Here is a 22727-nt window from a genome sequence, read left to right as displayed (position 1 = left end):
ACTTTATTGTAACCTATTTTCTACAACTCATGACAACGAACTGATCCCATTTTTCAGCCTAATTCTTTTCTTTTTATTTTCATGGTATAAACTTACCTAAATCTTGACGTCAGTTCTTAGCATAAATCTTAATTTTTGTGATTTGCTTTTGTTATACAGGATTGTAATGGATAATGGAGATAAAAGTTGGATGAATAACCTAAGATGGATGGCTGAGTATATGCGCAGAGTGAATAATTTTCTTGATAAGGCATTTGAACGAGCTTCTCAAGGAAATGAGATATTATTCCCTTGCAAAAAATACACGAATCACTATTGGCATTATAGAAATGTGGTGGAGGATCACTTGGTTGTTCATAGATTTGTTGATAGTTACACTAAATGGGTTTTCCATGGAGAAGGGGTTTCCTCAAGAAATACACCTCATCCAACCAATGATGATGAAAGTTCTGACCTGCGTGACGTTATTGATGGACTACTTCATGATACATTTAGAAATGTAGAGGGTGAGTCAAGGCATGAAGAAGGAGTCCGAGAGGGTTTATCTGAAGATGCAAAGACATTCTTTAAATTATTGGAGGAAGGGAAATAAGAGTTATACCCGGCGTGTGAAAAATTCACTAAATTGAGTTTCACCATTCGGCTGTATTTGTTTAAATCCTTGCATGGGTTGAGTAATGTAGCATTTTAAGACCTGTTAGTGTTGATAAAAGAGGCTTTTCCCTTTGCTCATCTACTAGAGTCTTTCAATAATGCTCGAAAGATGATAAAAGATTTGGGACTTCATTATGAAAAAATACATGCATGCCCTAATGATTGCATGTTATTCTGGAAGGACAATGAGAAAGCAGATAATTGCTCTGTCTGTGGGTCTTCTAGATGGAAGAGTGTTTGTGTTGCCTCAACTAATGCAAGCTCTAAAATTCCTGCAAAGGTCTTCAGGTACTTTCCTGTGTTCAGAAATAGCTGTTGCAATGAGATGGCATGCTAATGAACGACCCAATGATGGGAATTTAAGGCATCCTGCTGATAGGGAATCATGGAAGGATTTTGATCATTTGCACACAGACTTCTCCAGAGATCCTCGTAATGTTAGGTTGGGTCTCTCCAGTGATGGTTTCAACCCATTCCGAACCATGAGTATTTCTCATAGCATGTGGCCTGTTATGTTGATGAACTATAATTTATCATCGTGGATTTGCATGAAGCTGGAGTATATTATGTTGTCAATGATCATTCCAGGTCCATCATCTCCAGGAAATGATATAGATGTGTACCTATAACCACTAATTGCAGAATTGAAGGAACTACGGGAACCTGGAAAAGAAACATATGATGCTGAAACCAAACAAACGTTCCAAATGCGTGCAGCCTTATTGTGGACAATTAGCGATTTTCTAGCATTAACAATGCTTTCAAGATGGAGCACCAAGGGGAAATTGGCATGCCCCACTTGTAATTATGACACATGCTCTCAATATCTCAAACATAGTCGTAAGATGTGTTACTTGGGTCATAGGAGATTTTTGCCTGCTGATCATCCATTGCAAAAAGATAAGAGGTCATTTGATGGTAAGGAGGAGCATAGACCTACACCTACTCCTTTGTCGGGTACAGAAGTTCTTGAACAGCTTCGTAAGTTCAACAATGACTTTGGAAAGGGGAAAAGGAAAAGGACTCGGAATAATAAGGGTCCGTGGAAAAAAATATCTTTTTTTTTTTTTTGAATTGTCACATTGGGCACATAACAAATTGAGACACAATCTTGATGTGATTCATATAGAAAAGAATATATGTAACAGTTTGCTTGGGACTTTATTGGAGATAGATGGAAAGTCAAAGGATCATGTATATTCTCGCTATGTCTTTCAAGAAATGGGGATACGAAAGGAGCTACAACCAATAGAAGATAATGATGGAAGTGTAAGTTTGGCTCAATCTTGTTTCTACATGAAACCAGAACAAAAAAGGTTGTTTTGTACTGTCTTGAAAAATGCCAGATTACCAAAAGGGTTTGCTTCAAATATATCACATCGTGTGCAAGTGAAGGAGATGAAAATATTAGGGGTACAAGTGTCATGATGCTTATTTTATAATGCATTACCTGCTCCAGGTTGCCGTTAGAAAAGTGCTGCCCAAGAATGTTTCGTTGGCCTTGATTACGTTGGGAAATTTCTTTAGAGCCATATGTAGTAAGGTTATTGGTCAATCTGTTGCTTTCCCCTCTCTAATTTATTTTCTTTTCCTAGAAAAGTTATTCCTTCTCCTACTTCTTACTGGAAGTATTCATAATATCCCTTTTGCATAATTACAAACGGTTTGGTTCGTATTATTGCAGGCACTTCCACTCACGAAAAGAAAATGAGAGGTGGAACACAAATGCTAAGTGTACATGGACGGAATGAGCGCAAAATGATCTTGCTAAATGAGTTAGACCAACCCATTGGTCCTACAAAAGCAATTGTAAAAGAGTTGGGTAGCTTCCTCGGACCATTGGCGAGGAATGGGACCTTTTGTCCTCTAAATGTACTTAATTGGAAGAAATTGAAGACACATGATGATATGTGGAAATATACCAAGGTCTGAAGTTCTTAATATTCCGATTTTTAGTTGAAAATACATCACTTTTTTTGCGCTAACCCAATTGCTCCAAATTGTAGGAGAAATATGACATTCCTGAAGCTGCAAAAGAATGGGCTTTGGATGCAATTGAATCAGCTTGGAGAACTTATGAGAGCCGGTTGAAGAAGAAACACTACTATGCCTACGCCAATGACGAACTTCGAATGGCAAAAAGGCCTAAAAATGTTTCAGAATGTCAATTTAAGGATCTTCTTGAATATTGGAACTCCGAGACAGCTCAGGTAAGTTAAAAAAAAAAGGACAGTTTTTTTTTTCTTTTTGTAAATTAGTGTATTATTCTCATCTGAAAGAAACACGAAGGATTTTAAAGACTCAACCAGTGCTAACTAAAAGCAACAGATATCTGATATTTTCCCTTCATCTTTATATTTTTGGTTCATATTGTTTGACTAACTCATTTATTTGCAGGAAATATCCAGAAAAAATACAGAGAATCGGAAAAAGTTGAAGTACCCGCACACTGTTGGCAAAACAAGTTTTGCTATAATCCGCGAGGTTTGATGTTTTCTCTTATTGTTTACTTACTATGAACTTGATGCGTGCAGGCCATCAGTTTGATAATTTTTCTAAATATCTATGTTCAAGATTTTTACTTTGTTACCTAAACTTGAAGAAATCTTATGCCTGCTGGTTTTCTTATTTTCTTATGCCGACTGATCTTTGCTTGTTCGTTCATCGGATTGCTGGCAATTTTCTAGTTAGTTTGTAAAGTTTTAAAGGGACCATCAGTTCTCTAGTTCTTTTTCATTTATCTGATCCATCAATTCTAAAGGTCTATAACTTACAGAGAAGTGCATATAGTAGGAGTAGCATTTGGTGTAGTTTTAAATCTGTTGATCAACAACCTCAGGGTTCTTTTTTCTCTTTTTGGTTCTTGGGTTATGAGTTGTTGCCTTTGATCTGTATGTTAAGTTTTTTTTTTTTTTTTGGTAATGTTGTATCCCTCAGCATTAAGGACATGCTAGAGACCTCCAAAAATATCGGCCCAAAAGAACAAGAGTAAACAAAAATAACTATAGAGAACCTAAAAAATCTACTAACTGTTCAGATTCTTCTAAACCTTGCTCTTTACACCAAAAGAAAAAAATATTGACATAATTCTCTTTGATTTTCTGGATTGAACTAGAAGTATTCTAAAAAAATCTATTGTTTCTTTCTCTCCAAATTGCCCACCATATGCAAGGTGGTATTATCTTCCACTATTTCTTTTGGCTTTTGCTTCCTCCTCTCCTTATCCAGCAACTGATTAGGTCTGCAGTGTGTTCCGACATTATCTACTTAGTTTGACCATAGCTGTGTTGTAACTTTGCAATGAAGAAACAGGTGGCTGTAGGTTTCCTTAGTCTCCTTGCAAAACAAACATCTAGAAGCAATCTCAAATCATCTTCTTTTTAATTTTTCATGAGTGAGGAGGGGGAGAAGTCCTTGTGGAAAGATGTCGGAGGGATATAAATTTTCATTATGGTGGATTATTGGAGTGAAATACAATTTGACACCACATTTCAGCAAATGAAATACAATGCACAAGTTGGTGCAAGTGCAGCAGGTCTACCAAAAATATGATTTGCATTTATTAAGAATTTCACAATCCAATGAACTATGACTTATATTTTAGCCTAGTAGTAATTACGAAAGAGTGGTGATGTCACACCCCACCCTTGGTAAGGCGTGATTGACACCGGCACCTTACAGGAACCGAGCGAACCAACTTATAACTTACATCCTTCGTGTCTCAAATGGAAACAATAAGATCAAGAGGCTAAATATGAACATAATATCATGCATAAGTAAATGTACTATAGACCCATGATGCTGACATTGCTATTGTCACACTATGACTAAGCTGTACACAGGAACTGTCTGCAAAGCCACTATGAACATGACTGAAGTATATAAGTCGGGACAGGGCCCCCGACATACCCTCTTGTCATAGAAAAAAACATATGCAACTCAGACTCGGCAATGCTCCAGGAAGAAGTGGAGCTCACCAATCAAAATTGGTACCAGAAGGCAGCCTATTGTTAAACCTCGAAAAAATCTCCCGTTAACGTACAGTGAATAGGATAGTGAAGGGCATGACGTATACGATGATCCGATAAGCAAGAAATAGCATTTGATGATCCTAATCGAGATTTCGAAGACATTTGAGGTAAGGAAAGAAAGTTAAAGAGAGCGAGGTATAGGTGGTGTATCGGAAGAAATTTACGAGCATCGAATTAATAATGACTTAATAGGCCTTGGAGAAGAGTTATAACATCCCTTAGATTGATTAATGAAGTGTTAAACAAGTGCTAAGAAGGTTCCATAATAATAGGAGATCAAACAAAACGACGCGGACAACTTCGGAAAAGCTGTGAGTTCCACGACCACATCCACGGACCGTGAAACTTTCCACGAACCGTATAATGGTCCGTATAATATCCAGCAGAGATGATGGTTCCCTGGTGGGGAACCACGACTACTTGTATGAGCCGTACAATATTCCACGGACCGTACAAGTGTCCATGGAAGTCCCGACGAGCTGAATAAGTTCAATTATATATATGTGATTCCACTTCATTAATTTCATTTCCCACATACTTCTTCATCTCTCTCAAGACCTATAGAAGGTTCCACAAGTTTCATCCACAAGAAACCAAGAGAAATCTTTGATCAAATACATCAAACCCACAAAATCAAGTGTAGAACACATAGCAAAGTTCATCTACACCAAGAAATCTCAAAGGAAGTGGACTAGGGTTTTTGTGCAAGAAGAGGATTCCCACTCAAGGCTTATTCATCTATTACCTAAGGTGAGTTTTATGATCATTCTTGGTTGTTTAAGGTGTTGAAAGTTAAAAACACATGGATTGTAGAAAAATATAGGAAGTGGGTCATAAATGTGGGAATAGTGACATTGTTGGGTGAAGGTTTGGATTGAATTGGGAATATTGATGTGTTGTGATTTTAAGTATGTTATGAATGACATTTAGAACATGGAATAAGTATTATATATGAGAAAACGCGATACTGAACTATAACCACAATTATGGAGAAATTGAAGAGGAATTGTGAATTGCGGATAATGTAGATGAATGATGATTGTTGTTTGCGATATTATGAATATTGTTATGAATGTTTGGGAGCTGATATAGAATATGGGAAAAGTTGTATAAACAAAGGAAATCCTGCCCAATTTTCCCTAGAAATAGTAAGCACATTTAAGTAAACGATTAGCTAATGTTCATGCGACTTCTCTTGAAGGTAGAAACGTGGGCATCAAAGGAAAACAAGCAAGCGATAGAATAGTTAAACGGAAAAGGTATGTGAGGCTAGTCCTTTCTTTCTATGGCATGAATCCGATGGCATGATTTCTCCTTCCTCTTCATGAATTCTCTATATCCCGGAAAGCCAATAGTCTATGATCATGAATAGCCATATGAGATGAGCGATATATTACGAGTTCACTAATGAGGATGACAGTTAAGTATAAAGATTCTACAGTTCATGATACCATGTTCTTATAACGCTAATGATGTCGTATATTGTATACACTCACCTTATACATTGTTTCCTTCAAGGTGAGGCAGAATACTTATAAATGTTCCATAATGGAATCGGGGGTTCACGACCTTATGTCACCTCGATAAAGTATAGCTATCTTTGAGTTATTATGCATGCATTATGATGAGTACATCTTGATGATATTACACCGCGCCTATATGTCCGGGCAGACACCGCTAAGGCGGGCAGCTATATGTATACACCATTTCTAGGTGACATGGGCAGACACCACTAGTGGGCAGCTTATACCCCGGCTGCGGGAGGCCTGGACGCAGGTTGATTATTATCATACCGTACCTATATGGACGGGCAGCTTATACTTATACATTTATGCATACGTGAGGTGATGATGATTATGAGTAAGCCAGCATGTGTTATTTCTTTTATAAGTGACAGTCATGTACAGTTGCTCCTTATTGATGCTTCATTTATCTCATTGATGTATCATTATTGTTATGCCTCTCATACTTAGTACAATGTTTGTACTGACGTCCATTTTCTTTGGACGCTGTGTTCATGCCCACAGGTAGACAGGGAGGTGATTTTGACCCAGGCTCGTAGGAGCTAGTAGCTGATTTGAGAGCACTCCATTGTTCTGGAGTTGCCTTGATTATTCTTTTGTGTACATATGCATATTTTGGGCACGACGGGGTCCTGTCCCGTCCCTATGTCTGGCACTCTAGTAGAGGCTCGTAGATACGCAGTTTTAGGTTGTATGGTCTCACGAGGTTACTACTGTATATATATGTGTATTATCATTTTGATTGCCGAAAGGTTTATGTCTATAAAAGTATCGATGTTCTCAAATGAAAAATGATTTTCTTATGATTTGAGTATGAATATGATAAAAGAACGTTTAATGAGTATGATGAGTAGTAGAACGAGTGGTGCTCGGTGGTTATCCCCGGGTACCCGTCACGGCCCCTAGTCGGGTCGTGAAAAAAGTGGTATCAGAGCGGTTCAGTCCTAGGAAGTGTCTACGAGCGGTGTCTAGTAGAGTCTTGTTTATGGTGCGTTGCGCACCGCACTAATAAACAGGAGGCTACAGGGCATTTAAGAAAAATGACCATCTTTCATCTTAAGAAATCGTGCGATAGAGCTGTGTTATAAGATTTTCCCCTCTTAATAGCGTGTTATGATTTCAGAAATGCCGCCAAAGGGAAAAGCTACAGCCGCCTAGAAGGGCAAGACTACGGTGCAATGGCGGGTAGAAAGAGAGCGGCCAATGAATGTAGAAGAGGAGGAGTCACATAATGAGGCCCTATCTAATACTTCCTCCACCCCGCCCAATGTCGAAGAACAAGGAGGAGCTACAACTCCAATTCCTCCACCGGTTGCTTCGGGTCAACAAGTGACCGAGGCTATTCATCTATTGACACAGTTGGTTGCCGCCTAGGCACAGTGGAAGAATTTGAGTTCAAGTGATCGGGCAGCTAGTACCAGAGCCCGTGACTTTATGAGTTTGAATCCTCCGGAGTTTTTCGAGTCAAAGCCAGATGAAGACCCGCAAGGTTTTATTGATGAGATGCTGAGAACATTGAGAATTGTTCATGCCTCCGAAACTGAATCTGTGGATTTGGTCTCTTATAGACTCCGAGATGTGGCGGTATTGTGGTATAATAATTGGCTAGCATCAAGACAAGAAAATGCGCCTCCTCCCGCGTGGCAAGAATTTGTAGATGCTTTCATCTGTCACTATTTTCCACCCGAGGTCCGCCGAGCTAGAGCGGATAGGTTCTTAAATTTAAAGCAAGGAAATATGAGTGCCCGGGAGTATAGCCTTCAATTCAATTCATTGGCTAGATATACTCCAACTATGGTGGCCGACATGGGAGATAGAGTGCATCGCTTTGTGAGTGGCTTGGGGCCACATTTGTTCAAGGATTGTTTGATGGCCTCGTTGCAAGATGGGATGGATATTTCTCGAATACAAGCCCATGCCCAGAACTTAGAGGGATGACAACAACCACAAAGAGGTGATCGTGACATTGATAGAAGGCAAAGCAAGAGGGCCAGATCTATGGGGGCAGGTAGCGATTATAGAGGAGGATCGAGGCAGGCTTATTCCCGATATTCAGGTCAATCGGTGACTACTGCGCCTCCACGATTTGTAGGTACGAGATTTGATCGCTCCTTTCGTTCAGGACATGGTCATAGTTCGAGGGCCTTAGATTCTCAGTTCAGGAAAGATTATAGTCAGAGGAGACCTCCAGTACCGCGGTGCTGCCAGTGCGATAGACTACATTTCAGACAGTGCCACCAGGGTTCGGATGCTTGCTATGCCTGCGGACAGGTTGGGCATATGATGCGAGATGGCCCATCGATGAGTGGTAGAGGGGTTCAACCCACAGGATCAGTGGCTGGTTCATCATCAGTGCACCCAGTAGGGCAGACTCCCTAGATGTCAGCAGGTCGAGGTAGAGGCAGAGGGGGAGCATCTACTTCAGGTGCCACTCAACCCCGTGTGTATGCTTTAGCCGGACGACAGGATCTCGAGTCCTCCCCGGATGTGGTTACAGGTATATTATCCATATTTTCCCATGATGTATATGCATTGATAGATCCGGGTTCTACACTCTCTTATATTACTCCGTATGTTGCTAGTTGTATTGGGGTGAAACCTGAGTCGATCAAACCTTTTGAGGTATCTACTCCGGTTGGTGATCCCGTGATAGCTAGACAAGTGTATAAAAATTGTGTACTTGTGGTATGCGATAGCCAGACCAAGGCTGATTTAATCGAGGTGGAAATGTTAGATTTCGATGTGATTATGGGTATGGATTGGTTGGCCTCATGTTATGCTAGTGTTGATTGTCGAATGAAAATAGTTCGATTTCAATTCCGGGAGAGCCCGTGCTTGAATGGAAGGGTAATACAACATCTCCGAAAGGTAGGTTTATTTCCTACCTTAAGGCAAGAAAGATGATAGCTAAAGGCTATATTTATAATCTAGTCCGAGTACATGAACCGAAGCAACGTCGCCAACTTTCCAATCTGTTCTGGTAATGAATGAATTTCTGGATGTATTTCCAGATGAACTTCCAGGCCTTCCTCCAGAAAGAGAGATTGATTTCTCCATTGATATGTTACCGGACACCAAGCCTATTTCTATTCCTCCTTATCGAATGGCTCCGGCAGAATTGAAAGAGCTAAAGGTACAGTTGAAAGACTTTCTTGAGAAGGGATTTATTAGGCCTAGTTCATCACCGTGGGGAGCACCAGTCTTGTTTGTGAGAAAGAAAGACGGTTCCCTACGAATGTGCATCGATTATAGGCAGTTGAACAAGGTGACGATAAAGAATAAATATCCTTTCCCAAGGATTGATGATTTATTTGATCAACTACAGGGTGCCAAGTGGTTTTCTAAAATAGACTTGAGGTCGGGTTATCATCAAGTGAGAGTTAGAGAAGAAGATATTCCCAAAACAGCCTTCAGAACGAGATATGGCCATTATGAATTTCGAGTGATGTCGTTTGGGTTGACTAATGCCCCGGCAGTGTTCATGAATTTGATGAATAACATATTCAGGCCACTCTTGGATTTATTCGTGATAGTATTCATTGACGATATTCTAGTCTACTCTCGCACAGAATCAGAACATGCAGATCATTTACGTATCGTTCTTGCAATTCTTCGAACTCGAGAACTATATGCAAAAGTTTCAAAGTGCGTGTTTTGGTTGAATTCTGTAACATTTCTGGGCCATGTTATTTCAGACGATGGTATTCAAGTCGACACTCAGAAAATTGAAGCTGTGAAGACTTGGTCAAGGCCTACGATGCCCACAGAAGTTCGTAGTTTTCTGGGATTGGCAGGGTACTATAGAAGATTCGTAGAGGTATTCTCCTCCATTTCAGTCCCATTGACGAAGCTAACCCAAATATCAGTTAAATTTCAGTGGAATGATGCTTGTGAACGCAGCTTCCAAGAGTTGAAGGATAGATTAACCTGAGCTCCAGTCTTAACACTTCCAGAAGGGCCAGATGGCTATGTTGTATATTGTGATGCTTCCGGCGTTGGGTTAGGATGTGTGTTAATGCAGCACGGTAGAGTCATTGCTTATGCTTCGAGATAGCTACGGAAACATGAAAAGAACTATCCAACTCATGACCTCGAATTGGCTGCAGTCATTCATTCATTAAAGATGTGGAGACATTACTTGTATGGTGTGCATGTTGATATCTATACAGATCACAAGAGTCTTCAATACATTTTCAAGCAGAAGGAGTTAAATTTGCGGCAGAGGCGGTGGTTAGAATTATTGAAAGATTACGATGTGAATATTTTGTACCACCCCGGAAAGGCAAATGTAGTAGCCGATGCGCTTAGCCGCCAATCAATGGGCAATTTATGCGAAGTTCCTCCGGAAAAGAAAGAACTGATTCATGAGCTCCATCAACTAGCTAATCTTAGAGTACATGTAATTGATTCGGGTAGGGCAGGGATTGGTATAAATGATCTCACAGTTTCGTCCCTGAATGTAGAAGTGAAAGAGCGTCAGTATGAAGATCCTCATTTTTTCCATTACAGAGACACATCTCATGGAAAAGAGAAGTCCCCATTTGAAGTTTCTATGGATGGAATTCTTAGATACCGAGGCAGGCTGTGTGTGCCGAATATTGCAGAGTTGCATCGTAGAATTCTAGAAGAAGCCCATTATTCTCGGTATTCTATTCACCCAGGTGCAACAAAGATGTATCACGATCGTAAATTGATATATTGGTGGGATGGCATGAAGAGAGACATCGCAGAATCGTAGCCCAATGTCCAAATTGCCAACAAGTAACAATCGAGCATCAGAAGCCAGGAGGATTATTGCAAGCAATGGAAATTCCTACTTGGAAATGGGAAGTAACCAACATGGAGTTTATTGTGGGGTTACCTCGTTCTCGAGGAAAGCATGATTCTATATGGGTGATTGTGGACAGACTCACGAAATCAGCCGATTTTCTTCCGGTTAGAACTACCTACTCAGCAAAATATTATGCGAGGCTGTATCTCAAGGAAATGGTGTGACTTCATGGTATTCCACTATCCATTATCATAGATAGAGGAGCACAATTTACAGACAAGTTTTGGAAATCCTTCCAAGAAGGTCTAGGTACTCAAGTGAAACTTAGCACGGCATTTCATCCACAGACGGATGGGCAAGCCGAACGTACTATTCAGACTTTGAAAGATATGCTACAGGCTTGTGTAATAGACTTTAGTGGTAGTTGGGATGACCATTTACCTTTGATTGAGTTCGCATATAACAATAGCTACCATTCCAGTATTCCAATGGCTCCGTATGAAGCTTTATTTGAAAGGAAATGCAGATCCCCAATTGGGTGGTTTGAAATAGGAGAAGTACAGCTAATAGGCCCTGAATTGATTTAGCAAGCGGTAGAAAAAGTCAAGGTGATCCGAGATCGATTGTTGGCAGCCCAAAGTCGTCAAATATCTTATGCGGACAACCGCCGGCGAGACTTGGAATTTCAGGTCAATGATTGGGTATTTTTGAAGGTGTCGCCAATGAAAGGGGTGATGAGATTTGGAAAGAAAGGGAAGTTAAGTCCTCGATATATTGGACCCTATAAAATTATCCGCAAGGTGGGTCATGTAGCCTACGAATTGGACTTTCCTTTAGAGCTTGAATCAGTTCACCCAGTTTTTCATGTCTCGATACTCTGCAAGTGTGTTGGATATCCTATGAGGATTGTTCCAATTGATGATGTTCAAGTGACAGAAAGGCTAGCATATGAAGAAGTGCCCATTACCATCTTGGATAGGCAAGTACGAAGACTTCGAAATAAGAAAGTAGCGTCAGTCAAAGTCTTGTGGCGAAACAACAATAGGGAAGAAATGACTTGGGAAGCAGAATAGAGTATGAAGTTCAAGTATTCGCTCTTATTCCAACCCCAGGAGAGATTCAAGATGCAACACTAACAATATGAGGTATGTATGCTTACTTTTCATGCTTTATGTCGTGTGTGGCCAATTTATATTACTATTGTGTTGTAGGCCTGTGAGGCAATATTATTATGGGTTGTTGTGACAGGATGGTAGAGCCATATTACAGGGGAAACTCTGGCAAATTTTTTGTAGAATTCCCGAGTGTTTAACATTCGAGGACGAATGTTCCAAAAGGGGGGAAGAATGTTCCACCTCAAAAAAATCTCCCGTTGATGTACAGTGAATAGGATAGTGAAGGGAATGACGTATACGATGATCCGATAAGCAAGAAATAGTATTTGATGATCCTAATCGAGATTTCAAAGACATTTGAGGTAAGGAAAGAAAGTTAAAGAGACCGAGGTATAGGTGGTGTATCGAAAGAGATTTACGAGCATCGAATTAATAATGACTTAATAGTGCCTTGGAGAAGAGTTATAACGTCCATTAGATTGATTAATGAAGTGTTAAACAAGTGCTAAGAAGGTTCCATAAGAATTGGAGATCAAACGAAATGGCGCGGACAACTTCAGAAAAGCTGTGAGTTCCACGACCACATCCACAGACCGTGAAACTTTCCACGGACCGTATAATGGTCCGTGTAATACCCAGCAGAGATGATGGTTCCCTGGTGGTGAACCACGACTACTTGTATGAGCCGTACAATATTCCACGGACCGTACAAGTGTCCGTGGAAGTCCCAACGAGCTGAATAAGTTCAATTATATATATGTGATTCCACTTCATTAATTTCATTTCCCACATACTTCTTCATCTCTCTCAAGACCTCTAGAAGGTTCCACAAGTTTCATCCACAAGAAACCAAGAGAAATCTTTGATCAAATACATCAAACCCACAAAATCAAGTGTAGAACACATAGCAAAGTTCATCTACACCAAGAAATCTCAAAGGAAGTGGACTAGGGTTTTTGTGCAAGAAGAGGATTCCCACTCAAGGATTATTCATCCATTACCTAAGGTGAGTTTTATGATCATTCTTGGTTTTTTAAGGTGTTGAAAGTTAAAAACACATGGATTGTAGAAAAATATAGGAAGTGGGTCATAAATGTGGGAATAGTGACATTGTTGGGTGAAGGTTTGGATTGAATTGTGAATATTGATGTGTTGTGATTTTAAGTATGTTATGAATTAAATTTAGAACATGGATTAAGTATTATATATGAGAAAACGCGATACTGAACTATAACCACAATTATGGAGAAATTGAAGAGGAATTGTGAATTGCGGATAATGTAGATGAATGATGATTGTTGTTTGCGATATTATGAATATTGTTATGAATGTTTGGGAGCTGATATAGAATATGGGAAAAGTTGTATAAACAAAGGAAATCCTGCCCAATTTTCCCTAGAAATAGTAAGCACATTTAAGTAAACGATTAGCTAATGTTCATGCGACTTCTCTTGAAGGTAGAAACGTGGGCATCAAAGGAAAACAAGCAAGCGATAGAATAGTTAAACGGAAAAGGTATGTGAGGCTAGTCCTTTCTTTCTATGGCATGAATCCGATGGCATGATTTCTCCTTCCTCTTCATGAATTCTCTATATCCCGGAAAGCCAATAGTCTATGATCATGAATAGCCATATGAGATGAGCGATATATTACGAGTTCAATAATGATGATGATGAGTTAAGTATAAAGATTCTAGAGTTCATTATATGATGTTCTTATAACGCTAATGATGTTGTATATTGTATACACTCACCTTATACATTGTTTCCTTCAAGATGAGGCAGAATACTTATAAATGTTCCATAATGGAATTGGGGGTTCATGACCTTATGTCACCTCGATAAAGCATAGCAATCTTTGAGTTATTATGCATGCATTATGATGAGTACATCTTGATGATATTACACCGCGCCTATATGGCCGGGCAGACACTGCAAAGGCGGGCAGCTATATGTATACACCATTTCTAGATGATATGGGCAGACACCACTAGTGGGCAGCTTATACCCCGAACGCGGGTGGCCTGGACGCAGGTTGATTATTATCACACCGTACCTATATGGACGGGCAGCTTATACTTATACATTTATGCATACATGAGGTGATGATGGTTATGAGTAAGCCAACATGTGTTATTTCTTTTATAAGTGACAGTCATGTACAGTTGCTCCTTATTGATGCTTCCTTTATCTCATTGATGTATCATTATTGTTATGCCTCTCATACTCAGTACAATGTTCGTACTGATGTCCGTTTTATTTGGACGCTGTGTTCATACCCACAGGTAGACAGAGAGGTGATCTTGACCCAGACTCGTAGGAGCTAGTAGCTGATTTGAGAGCACTCCATTGTTCCGGAGGTGCCTTGATTATTCTTTTGTGTACATATGCATATTTTGTGCACGACGGGGTCCTGTCCCGTCCCTATATCTGGCACTCTAGTAGAGACTCGTAGATACGCAGTTGTGGGTTGTATGGTCTCACGAGGTTACTACTGTATATATATGTGTATTATCATTTTGATAGCCGAAAGGCTTATGTCTATAAAAGTATCTATGTTCTCAAATGAAAAATGATTTTCTTATGATTTGAGTATGAATTTGATAAAAGAACGTTTAATGAGTATGATGAGTAGTAGAACGAGTGGTGCTCGGCAGTTAGCCCCGGGTACCCGTCACGACCCCTAGTCGGGTCGTGATACCTACGATGAAAGATCATCATCTCGTCTATCTACACCTGCAGGCATGAACGCAGTGTCCACAAGAAGGGACGTCAGTACGAGCAATGTACTGAGTATGTAAGGCATGAATAGTAGTACGATATCAGAATGAAGATAACATAAGATAAGTAAGTAATTATACCTCGTACTCTTCTTAAGATCTCTATCATGTAAACTACTCGTCTACAGGAAAAACATTTCATACATATCCATACACAACATACATACATATGCATTCACATATACTTACTATACATACATCTGTCATATCTGTACCCGGCCCTTTCGGGACTCGGTGTCATCCATACCCGGCCCTTTCGGGACTCGGTGTCATCCATACCCGGACCTTTCGGGACTCGGTGTCATCCATACCCGGCCCTTTGGGGGCTCGGTGTTATCTGTACTTGGCCCTTGCGGGAATCGATGGTATCCGTACTCGGCCCTTGCAGGACTCGATGTTAGCCGTACTCGGCCCTTGCGGGACTCGATGTTATCCGTACTCGGCCCTTGCGGGACTCGATGTTATCCCAAACTGATCAGTGGGAGTGAAATGCATACATACATACATACATACATATACATAAAAATACATAAATGAAATCAACATCATAATTAGCATTATCATTATCACTATATCCTTCCTTGAAGGATCAACCATCGTAAGGTGTATTCGACGATGTCATGGGAGTCTCGAGAATCATGAACTTATATAGCATTAGAAATAGAATCGCCATTGCTATATCTCACCTCGAAAAAATAAGTATTATGAGGCGAGATCAATCACAAGAAATAGTCTCAAAATCATGAATAAGCTCAATAATATCGTAAGGATCATGAGATTCATAGACTTCTAGCATTTGTGAAAGCAAGGATATTATGGATATGGCACAAAGTTTTATAACAAAAGAATCATTCCTTTAGAAAGAAAGGGTTTAGCCTTAACATACCTTTTTGGTCGCCTTAACTTTAACTACTCAACACTTGTCCTCCCAGGCTTGTAAATATATATTCAAGAAAATTTGTACTATTGTTAGACTCACCTTTATACGTTTGTCTTAATCCTTCAAATAAATCTTTCTATAATTTGCCGAAATTTCGGCAGCATCTCCCCTATATTCTTTACCTCCTTCAAATACCAAAACAACTCCCAAACAATACCAATAACATCAACAACCATATAAATACCAATATATTCCATAAAAAATCCCACATGATGTTTCTCCAGTATTCAAACCAACCATAACAACATCTATAATACCATAATCAAAGAATTATAATCAACTCTTTATGATTTTTCTCCTATGATTCTTTCCTTTCCAAGAATTGCTAAACCTTTATATCATCTTAATCATGTAAGTAATAGCAAGAACATACCTTATAGTAGAAGAACTTCACTTTATTCACCCTTTCCAAGATCAAGTTCAACACCGCCTTAAGATGAAACAAGAACAATTATCTTCCATAAATTTGCCTTGAGGTTTTGATGTTAATATTCTCTCTTGATGATTTGGAAAGGTTATGAAAGATTATGGAGTATTAGGGAAGATTAGGGAAAATTATAGAAAGTTAAGGAAACTTATAGAACTCTAAAGAGTTCTCTAGAAGAGTGGAGAGTGAGAAAATGGTGAAATATCATGAAAATTAACGGGTTAGAGGGGTATTTATAGGTGTGGTCGGTACTGTAGCAGCATTGTAGCAGGTCGGTTACTGTAGCACGCGTTTCTGCTCGGTCAGCTGAACTTGTAACGTCCATAATTCTCTACTCCGATACCATATCGACGAGCGTTTTATTGCGTTGGAAACTAGACGCGACGAAATTAATTTTAGGCTTTTGAAACACCTTAAAACTCTTAATATACTAGGAGATATACCCCTCCAAAGTTGACCCAAAATTCTGTCAGCTTTTTTCCAAATTTTTGACAAATTTATTTTCTTCGATTTGCTTGGTCCCGGAGTTTCCCATAGCTTATTATATGAAAGTAAACCGTCATGACCATAGGATTAGTTTGTATAATATCATATATCCTTGAAGGGAACTCCAGTATCCATACTTAGAATGTCCAACACTTATAAACTTCCACGTACGAAACTACGGAGTGTAACAGGTGAGAGCCATTGCCTGCTGCTTGCAAGTGGCTTGGCAGCCGTTCTTCTCTATAAAAACAGATAACGTTTCCCAGCTAGGTGTCAGTACTCTTTCTTAGTGTTCCCTCTCTATCTTCCTCTCAATCTGCTTCTTCCTCGAAGTGTATCATATGTATATCTGCACTTTCGAGCTATAAAATGAGAAATTTTGACACAAAGCAGTCTCATCACCTCCTTCATGAGTTAGGAAGAAATGGATGTGCTTAGATTGCAGCTCTCACTCAAGCCTTCTCCCCCTCTCCTCACTTCCTGTGGACCTCCTTTAATTTTTCATCAGAGGCTCATGTCCAATCCAGTTCTCTTTACAAAAAAGGAACTTGGTACCATTCCCCCACCAACCCCCGGTAGACAAAACTTCCAACTAGCTTAGTGTATAGATTTCTAATTGTCCTCCATACTGAGACACCATAGGTGCTAGACACTTCCAACCAGCTTTGAAATGATGTTTAAGGTATACATGAACATGAAATGTGTAGCTGAAAAAAGAAAAATGATGAAAAATATATATGATTTCTTAAAGAATTAGTATATGAACATGTAACAGGTAACTGAAACTAAAAAACAAAATGATGAACACTAGTATATATCATGTCTAAGGAATTTGTCTATGAAGTGAATCCAGTAGCTGAAAAAAGAAAGGAAGTGTTCAATGCTAAACTGATGTCATTTTGTTTGTTGCTTTTGCACACCATCTGTATTAGGTTTTCTTTTGATTTTTAGTTATGCAGCTTCACTACATGATGTGGATGAGTTAACTGCCTTTTTTTTAAGATCAAGAATAAATAGATGGACATTGAATATTTGTATAGTTGACTTACTCTTATTGGTTTGGAATTAAGTTGTTAAGTTGATGTGGAGAAATATAGTTGATTGACTCTTATTGGTTTGGAATTAAGTTGTTGAATAGTATTTTGTATTCTACTTTGAAGATTGATTAATTCATGGCTCCAAGTTTGTGGAGAAAAATGAATTTTATATACATTTGTGGTTACTATTGATAATAATACTACTCCCTAAATACTAACTTCTTGTGGGAACATGGGTAGTTACTTTACTTCTAGCTGTCTTGGTGTTGTTTATTTGCTTTGCATTTTGGTATGACTATTTTGCTGAAAGCTTCAAATTATTGGTACTGTTATACCATTACTATTTACTTATTGGTACTGTTCGTCAAACAGTACTCATCTGCCCAAAAAATTACAAGGCATCAATTAGCAATTATACAACTAGCCAAACTTCAAACACAAATCTGACGACCATCTATAGGCACGGGGATACAAGTTAGATTATTTTGCTCTTTCTTTGGACTCTTCTGGTATTCCTCTCTGCCCAGATATGATACACCGCTGCAGCACTGAGGAAGCCCAGAATGCTAGATCTTGGCCTGTTGTCTTGACCCTATTGAGAAAGCCAAGTGATCTCTGTGTTCCAAGTGCCAATTTGTTTGTGAATTCCCAGCCAAGCTAATATTGATAGTCATATGAATTTGGAACACCTGCAGTAAAAAAAACAAATGGGGCATTGTTTCCACAGACCTGAATGCAAACCATTTGAGAAACCTGAATGGAAAAACATTTGTCCTTGCAGAATGTTGTATTGAAGATCTTCGAATAATTTTTTAATTCTTCCCAAAGCTGATTGTGTGGTTTTAAGCATATTGTACGATGTGTCTCTTTTTCTCCATTTTGGTGGAATTTAGTTGACATTTATCCGTTCTTTGTTTAAATTATAGTTATGAATTGGTCTTCATCTCTTTATAATAAGTTGTAGCTTTGTAGTTTTTATAATAAGTTTTAAATGACATGATTTATTCTCTTTTGTAGGTGTTGAAAATGAAGAAAGGGAAGAAGAAAGCAATGAAGAACATAGCCTGTGAACAACTTGACCTTAGATGTTCTAGGAATCTTTTGCTATCGTACATTTTGAAACTTATCCTAACTCTTGAAGTGTAAAACTTAGCTAAGCATTTTGGTTTGAACATTTTGCTTTTATGGGTAATTTGGATTATGAATATTGGATATTTTAGATTATGAATGTTGATGAAAAATTTCAGTGATTTATATAATTTTTAGTGTATTATTATTTATTATACATGTAACTATTAATTTATAACCAGGGCTGCTATTTCAATTAAGCTGTTGCAATAGGTCAAAATAGACATCAGAACCGTTGCAATAGGTCTTGAAAAGCATCACAATAGGTAACACAAACCATGGGATAGCTGTTCAAAACCGTTGCAATGAACTTTTGATGATAGTTTCTAATCCAAAAACAACCATTGCAATAGATAAAAACCGTCGCAGTAAGGATAATTCCCGTTGTGATAACATTCAAGAATCGTTGCTATAGCACGAATAAGCGTCGCATAAAGATCTATAGGGACGGTTCGAAACCGTTACAATTGACATAGAATAATTGTTGCATTAGAAAGGTTGAATAATTTTTGCTATAGGGGTATTTATAGCAACGGTTATGGCCAACCGTCACTTTATATCTATGGCCACGCGAGCGGATGAGACGCCCATTAAACCGTTGCAGTAGATATATGGCAAAGGTTTACAGATTTATGGCAACGGTTTTTCCTTTGTTGCCATATCCCCAATTTCCAGTAGTGCCATTCTTTGCCGGTACAGTTGACCGTGACAGATAACAACCATCCTTTTCTCATCAATAGACGCCAATTGCTCATAACCAGCTCGGACCCATTCTGTTTAAAGCAGATGGCAAGAATGTCGCGCAGGTATGCCATTTATGATAAAGATAAAAAAAATTCAAATCACTAACACAGGAGTCAGCACTTGGAGATGGCTAAAACCTACCGAGATAGGAGCAAAAGAGTCAGACTCAAGACATGCGGAGCAAACGTGGAACTTTTCTTGGGCAACCGGTCAAAAATCAAGTCAAGCTTTCTACACCAGGAATTAAAAAATCACTTCAAGCATCAACACTCATAAACCTCTTCAAAAATCGCTTCTGGTCGGATTTTTCACCGGAAATAGTCAAAGGGATTCCCACATAAATGGATATACCTTTTCGGGCTATCGAGTTGTACTGCAATTGGCCTGATTCCCAAAGCTAGGGATATGTAGGCTACTCAAGTTTCGAGGATTGGCAAAATTCCTATAATTATCCCGGGACAACCCGAGATAATTTAAAGATTCTTTATTTATAGTCCTCATAGAGTGAGAACTACAAACGACCTGAATTCTCATGTAACCTGAGGTATGTAAGAAGCCTAGAAACTGGGGTCCGGCCATACTTTTGAAATTTTGCACAAAAGAAAGCTGTAATTTCCTCTAGTCGGTAAAAAATAAGATTTTCAAATTCGTAGCTCAAGGATGGCCTTGCCATCCTCGAACTCCGAAGGGGCAATTGTTGTGTTACGCCTCTCGTTTGCGTCGTAGTAGAACCCATGATTTTCTAGTCAGGTATGCCCTTGGAATAGAGACCCGAGCCTGAGTTTTGGAGATAGAAAGTGTCTTACCCCATGTATAAAGGTACCAGCAGGTATTCTTGGCAATTTACAGGATTAGAAGTTGAGTGAATCAAATCGACGCGACCTGAGCTGAATCTGAGAAAATCTGCATACACCAGTCATCATCGACGGGTCTTCGACATGGTCGACGGACCATCGTTGTGCGGCGTCGACAGGGTTCTGCAGCCTTACATCTGCAGGCGCAGGTCGACAGGCTGTCGACACATCGACGGGTTGTCGACCCGCTCGTCGAACCGCACCGCTGTAGCTTTTCATTTCCAGGTATAAATTTATGACCCATGACTTTATTTTTCATTTTCCTCCATTCCAAATCAGAAAACCCTAGTATTTTCTCTCCTAACATTTTCCATCATCATAAGTGGAGATTTGGTAAGATTCGAGCCCCATAAACCCGTGCTTGTGAAGAAGAAGGTTGTTTCTAGGGTTTCTTCAAGGTTGTAAAGCTTAGGAAGTTGGAGTTGAAGTGATTCGTGGAATATTACACCCCTCAAGGTACGTAAATGATTTCCACCCTTGTATTTGACTTTATTATTAAGAGTTTTAGTGATTTTAAGTAGAGAGAGGATACTTATGGAAGTGGTTAGTTGATGAAGGGTAATATAGTGATTTGGGGTTATTTAAGAGATGATTAGAAATGGATTTACGTATATTTTGATATATTCATGTGTTGTCATTGTGTTGTGGGTATTGTGGTTGATGTTAGATTGAATGTGAAGTCGAAGGGTTGTTGAGCTTACAAGGGAAATGTTGTCTATAATTCGTTAAGCACTATATGTATTTAAAGATGGTTAGTTAGCGAGGCAAATGGTCTAATTAAGGCCTATGTTATCTTAATTGTAGACTTACAAGTTCGAGAGGTAGAAGTTTGATGATTGGATATACTTCAAGGTATGTTAAGGCTATCATTTCTTTCCTTTGGCATGATCCTTTGATACGAGCCAACAAGCGAGTAAGAGAGGTTCCATATTACTCTACTCTTAGAAGCATTAGAAGTACTTAGTCCTTGATATTCATGTACCTCGTTTATGAGTGTTCCTTCTACTCATGGGTCTAGTCTTATGTAGCCAGTTCTATGTATACAGTTTACTCATTCATTATATATTTATGTACATTGGCCCGTGACCAGAAGGCGTTATATACGCGAATATTAGACATATGTGGAGTATGAGAAGAAAGATAGGCATTATACACACGTTCCCACCATGATGATGATATGTGAATCAGGCTGCACGTACCGCAGTGATGTATATGATGATGGCCGTAGAGAGGCCGATATGATATGAGAAGAGAGACAGGTGTTATACACGCACATATATCAACGTGACATACACACACACACACACACACACAGATATATATATATATATATATATATATATATATATATATATATATATATATATATATATATATGTGTGTGTGTGTGTGTGTATGTATGACCTTCATCGATAGGCACGAGCATGCACATTATGCACCCACAGAGGCTTTGTTAGTTACACAGATTTATACAGATACTAGTTCATACACGTATATGCAGATAGTTATTTCAGCTTATGAGTTCAGATCCTATTCAAGATTCTTATATATATATATATATATATATATATATATATATATATATATATATATATATATGTGTGTGTGTGTGTTATTTTTATGCCTTTCATACCCAGTACATTATCCGTACTAACTCCCCATTGCTCGGGGGCCTGCGTTCATGCCCGCAGGCACAGGTAGACAGATAGGTAGTCCAGCTTAGTAGGACTTTTATCCAGCAACGATCAGTGCACTCCATTTGATCCGGAGTTGCAGTCTATTTTGGTATGCCATTCTTTTGAGATGTGTAAAGATGGGTATGACGGGGCCCTGTCCCGTTCTTTCTACAGCTTTTATTCCAGTAGAGGTCTGTAGACAGTTGTATGTAATAGTCAGATGATGTAGCCTTATCGGCTTCTATTCTTTTGTGTACAGTATATGTAGCAGCCTAGCTGGCTTGCATTGTTCTTTCAACATGTTTATGTATATACAGATTGTTCAGTGTTCATGATGTCGCCTATTTATAAGATCAGTTAAGTCATGTATGGGCCCTAGATGTCTAGTAAGTTTCAGATATAAGTATAGAGGTGTTTGGTCACTAGAGGTCAGACACTCGTCACCACTCATCGGTTTGGGTCATGACAGAAGTGGTATCAGAGCAGTTTTGTCCTAGGGTTGTTTACAGACCGTGTCTAGTAGAGTCTTGTTTATGGGTGTGTTGTGCACGAACTTATAAAC

At 39.1% G+C, this 22727-nt stretch overlaps 1 protein-coding gene across 1 annotated transcript in view; it reads left to right on the top strand.

Moving 5' to 3' along the window:
* LOC132624133 (uncharacterized) overlaps positions 1-22727 on the top strand; it is a 46541-nt gene that overhangs the window by 4134 nt on the left and 19680 nt on the right. Inside the window, exons 3-6 of the mRNA XM_060338958.1 lie at positions 160-2197; positions 2339-2580; positions 2661-2864; positions 3052-3138. Of these exons, the coding sequence (XP_060194941.1) occupies positions 2362-2580; positions 2661-2864; positions 3052-3138 (510 nt within the window). The 5' untranslated portion in view covers positions 160-2197; positions 2339-2361. The remainder of the gene's footprint in view (positions 1-159; positions 2198-2338; positions 2581-2660; positions 2865-3051; positions 3139-22727) is intronic.

This window comes from Lycium barbarum, chromosome 12 (assembly GCF_019175385.1).
Source record: "Lycium barbarum isolate Lr01 chromosome 12, ASM1917538v2, whole genome shotgun sequence".
Taxonomy (NCBI): domain Eukaryota; kingdom Viridiplantae; phylum Streptophyta; class Magnoliopsida; order Solanales; family Solanaceae; genus Lycium; species Lycium barbarum.
This window is presented reverse-complemented; position numbering and strand designations above follow the sequence as displayed.